General features: G+C 30.9%; 1 protein-coding gene across 1 annotated transcript; it reads left to right on the plus strand.

The window, feature by feature from the left end:
- Positions 1-897: 897 nt before the first annotated feature.
- LOC111369540 (inorganic pyrophosphatase 1-like) lies at positions 898-3,373 on the plus strand. The gene is made up of 4 exons (XM_022991105.1): positions 898-1,111; positions 1,438-1,559; positions 1,656-1,857; positions 2,864-3,373. Exons 1-4 carry the CDS (start codon positions 974-976, stop codon positions 3,230-3,232), a joined length of 831 nt encoding a protein of 276 aa, XP_022846873.1. The 5' UTR covers positions 898-973; the 3' UTR covers positions 3,233-3,373.
- Positions 3,374-4,580: the final 1,207 nt, after the last annotated feature.

A 4,580-nucleotide genomic window follows, 5' to 3' on the forward strand; every position in this document is an offset into this window, starting at 1 on the left:
TTCCACCACTTCCTCTTGGGTGGTATAAAATAATGGAAGGGTTTAGCATATTTCTATCCCATCCAATATATATATATATATATATACCTAACCTGTATTTGATAATGTTCTTCACTATTCTGGGCTGGTTTTATGACGTCTATTTAAAGATGATCAATCTAATAATATTTACTTGTCTAAATCATCTACAAACTCATTTAATGGGATTGCATTTGCTATTATGTAGCTCTTTACATTAGCATAATCCTAGGGATGTTAAATGAGTCAAGTCGAGCAGTTTGGCTCGTCCACCATCAGGCTTAGCTCAATCCACCACATCAGTGTACTCACTCCGGCAAATGTGGGCTTGGCTCCCTGTTTAGTGAGCTATTCGTGGCTCATCAAATTTATTTTTTTTAATGAAATATATCTATCCCTTTTAATTATGACCAAATATATCGAATTCAAAATATGAAACGCGTTTAATTTATAAGTTCAACTTATAAAATATGTCTCTCGACTCACAACTAACAAATGAACCTCTATTAATATGCAATTAGGACACTTGAAATTTTGTGAGACGCGGGAAACCCAGAATAAAGAATATTCCACCCAAAGTTGGGGGAGTGGTCGGAAGTGCATTCCCAGTTGGATTAAGACAATATTTTACAAAAAATGGCCTACTAATTAAATAAATATAATAGTGACCGTCCGATCATCAATTAGACTCAAAGATGACCAAATCCAACGGCAGACATTAATCTTGATTTTTCTAGAGACAAAAAGGAATTTGAATAGCTTTGCTTTAACATACCACAAACTGTTGGGGAGTAATATTCCATGGAATCAATTTTGTGTATAGAATTCATTTCCAGAGGGTACCTGGCATTTCATTTCCTATATATAGCCCTCATTCGAGGATAACATTATACCAAGAATTTTGACGCCAAACATTTCCCCTTAAGAAACCTTAAAACTTTTCAAAACCTCCAAAATGGCAGGAGTTGTGGTGGTTTTTGATTTCGACAAGACGATAATCGACTTAGATAGTGATAATTGGGTGGTGGATGAATTGGGGGCCACTGATTTGTTCAATCAACTTCTTCCCACAATGCCTTGGAATTCCGTAATGGTGAGTTCTATTTTCCAGATTATGTTTCTTTGATTTTTTTTTTTTTTTTAATTCCATATTTTGTTTCTTGCTTAAATTATACTTTGTAAAACACTATATAATGAGGTTCAATGCTTTGTTATAGTTAAGACTTTTAATAAATTTAATACACGATATTTCCTCTCTCACGTCTCTATCTATTCTCTCTTTCTCCCCCTTCTTCTACAAATCTAGTTCTTGTTACAGTCATCCGTAGTCAAAATAAGACCAACCCCAAACCTAGTGAACATTTTGGTTGTTAATTAGAGGGTTTATTAATTTTGTTTTTCTGTTTCTAAATTATAAAGGACATGATGATGAAGGAGCTCTATACACAAGGAAAAACCATAGATGACATCCAAGAGGTACTAAAACGGGCCCCGATTCATCCACGGGTCATCCCAGCAATCAAAACAGCTCATTCGTTAGGGTATAATTCTCTCTCGCCAAAAAAATATATTATATTTTTCTCTCTAAAATTTTCCAGCTTCCTAAAAGGTTGTTTGCAATTTGATGTTGAATTTAGGTGCGATTTAAGGATAGTGAGCGACGCAAACCTCTTTTACATCGAAACAATCTTAGTTCATCTTGGAATTAGAGATTGTTTTACTGAAATCAACACAAATCCAGGCTATGTGAACGAAGAAGGGAGGCTAAGAATTTTCCCTTTTCATGATTTTCAATCTTCTTCTCATGGCTGCAATCTATGCCCTCCCAATATGTGCAAGGTTTGATATTTTCTCTGCCTTCTCTATTTTCATGTTATTATTATTGAGCAAGTTTGGTAGAAAAAAATTTAACTTCTTTTACTTTTGCATTCTATTTAATTCTGTCTAATAAGATTTATCGATATGTCCGAATAACTTTCCAGATTCTTGAAACCAAAATTGGATTTGAATGGCACATAAAATGTATTAAAGTTTGTTTCGCGTGACCCCACCAAATCTTGTTAATTAATATATTAAAGATTGTCAACCCTTGATTTAGATTCGCGTGAATTAGGTTTTTATAGTTTCGATTTAGCTCTTTTCAGAAGGTAAAATAGTTCCGTCACCAATTCGATTGCAGTCTCCGAAGTCCTTCTTAATCGATGGTCTCCATTAGCGTTAGAAAATTGAACCAAACCATTTAGAAATTATTTAGTTTAAATTTTGATGATTAAGAACAGTTCAAAATCAAACCCAATCGTAGTTCCAAATTTTAAAAAAATAAATAAATTATTATTTTTTTATCCAAAATATATTATTTATTAGTTCAATTTATACTTCAAAAAATTTACTTGCTGGTCAACTTCTATTGGTTTTTATTAAAAAAAAAAAAGAAAAGAAAAAAGTAATAGATTTATTTATGATAATACTTTTATCATCTAACTTGTATTGATTTAACCTTGCATTAAAATAAATATATATCCATTGTGCTACATGTAAGCCACAATTTACAAATTTGTTTATCTACACGTGATATGACGATTTGATTTAATCAAAATCTCACCAACCAAAAAAAAAAAAAAAAAACTTTCTTTTTGTCACCTCATCAATCTGTAAAAGAATCTATAAATAATGATGTATAACAAGTATTTTCCAATATATTAATATTGTAACATTTAAGTTTAGAATGTTTCAATTTAAGTGATAGTGCAAATTAATACTAGTATATTTATTTTTTCACTATTATCTTTGAAATGTCACATTATTAACAACCTAATATATGCTCTTCAATCCTTTTCAAAAATAGGGCATGATTATAGAAAGGATTCAAGCCTCTTTGGCTAAGGAAGGGAAGAAAACTATGATCTATCTAGGCGATGGAAGTGGAGATTTCTGCCCAAGTTTAAAGCTTAAAGAAGGAGATTACGTCATGCCAAGGAAGAACTTCCCAGTTTGGGATTTGATATGCCAAAATCGGGAACTCGTAAGAGCAAAAATCGATGAATGGAGTGATGGAGAAGAGCTTGAGCGTGTTCTCCTCAAACTCATCGAAGCAATTTCCATTCAAGAGAGTCATTCTAACTCATTTCAATTGTTATCAGTTAATTGCAAGATGGAGACAATTCCAATGGCAGATCATGAGGCCTTGTCTTCATCCCTTCAAGTTACCCAATAAGCCAATCAATTAATGAAGTTTGTGCCATTGCTTTGTAGGTTTGTACCGAATAAGATTTGTGTAATATCAGTTATAATGTAATATGTATTCTGATAAATGCAAGAATTAGAGCTCATATTTTGCTCTAACAAGAAATCCCTAGATTTATGACTTCGATCATCTCCAATAATGGTGGAAAATTGGATGTAAATTGATGTCTTGAAAATCACTTTTACATGTTCATTTACATTCTGAGGTATTTAAATCCAAATTCTGCTCTAATGAAAAGATCTAAATCTACTTTTTACCTTTAGTGGATGTTAAAAAGGTGAAAATCCTTTTTTTTTTTTTTTTGGCATTTTTCTATAAAAAATGCAATTTGCATCTTCTCTACATTTCTCAATTGGAGAGATTTTCGATCACTTTGGAAATCTAAATCTCCAATTTACACTACCATTGAGGATACTCTTATAATAGGTTCTATGCTGTTTCTTTGATAGATCTAGCAATGAAAAAGATTAATGTTTATCAATATTTTAAAAATTGACAGATCAAGACATTGATCTTGAAAAGGCGAAGGATTAAATAAAGATTAAATGATCATAAAAAGTAAAAATAATTAAAAAAATTCAATATTTTTATATAGAGACTTTGTCCCACAATTTTTTTATTTCATTTTCAATCACCCATTTTAGATAATTCACAACTTTATCAAAATTTCAACAGCATATTTCACAAAATCCATAACTTTTATTAAGGTTTACTAAAATTTTGATTTTTAGGGGAAAAAAAAACCATATAGAAGATGAATATCAAGCAATTTCTGAATTTTCTAATTAAATTAGTTGATCCACTTCGACTTATAGCTCTGGTTTGGCCTCCAGTTTTTAAAAATTTAATTGTCCTCAAATTCATTGTCAACACACATTTAGACCCCGTGTGACCCCCATTATTTGAATTTATAATGGGAAAATAATATTTTTTTGAAAAATGAATGGTTGTAAAAGAATGAAAAATTTTGGATTTGCATAAAATATTATTTTATGGAAGATTGTGTGATTGAAAATATGAGAGAAAAAATTAAATTGATGAGTTTTATAGGGAGCCAAATGGAGACTTAATGAGATCCACAATTTTTATCGAAATTTCTGACTAAATATTTTATTAACTTTTATCAAAATATAATTTTTAATTAAATAAAACAAGGGTGTAATGTAGAAATTCGAAAGCTTTTGTAAGTTTTGAAAGGTTCATGTGGTTTGTAATCCACCTTGCAACTCGTCATGGTTTAAATTATAATTTAAGTTGGTTAAGTATTCTTTTATATACCCATTTCATACTTAGGGATGGCAACGGGGCTGGTATAGGA

Source organism: Olea europaea, chromosome 2 (genome assembly GCF_002742605.1).
Source record: "Olea europaea var. sylvestris chromosome 2, O_europaea_v1, whole genome shotgun sequence".
NCBI classification, from domain to species: domain Eukaryota; kingdom Viridiplantae; phylum Streptophyta; class Magnoliopsida; order Lamiales; family Oleaceae; genus Olea; species Olea europaea.

Excerpts from the sequence above, each read along its gene's own strand:
- LOC111369540 (XM_022991105.1), top strand. The coding sequence starts at position 974 with ATGGCAGGAGTTGTGGTGGTTTTTGATTTCGACAAGACGATAATCGAC. Across the intron at positions 1,112-1,437 it reads TGCCTTGGAATTCCGTAATG|GACATGATGATGAAGGAGCT; the intron begins GTGAGTTCTATT and ends TAAATTATAAAG. Across the intron at positions 1,858-2,863 it reads GCCCTCCCAATATGTGCAAG|GGCATGATTATAGAAAGGAT; the intron begins GTTTGATATTTT and ends TTTCAAAAATAG.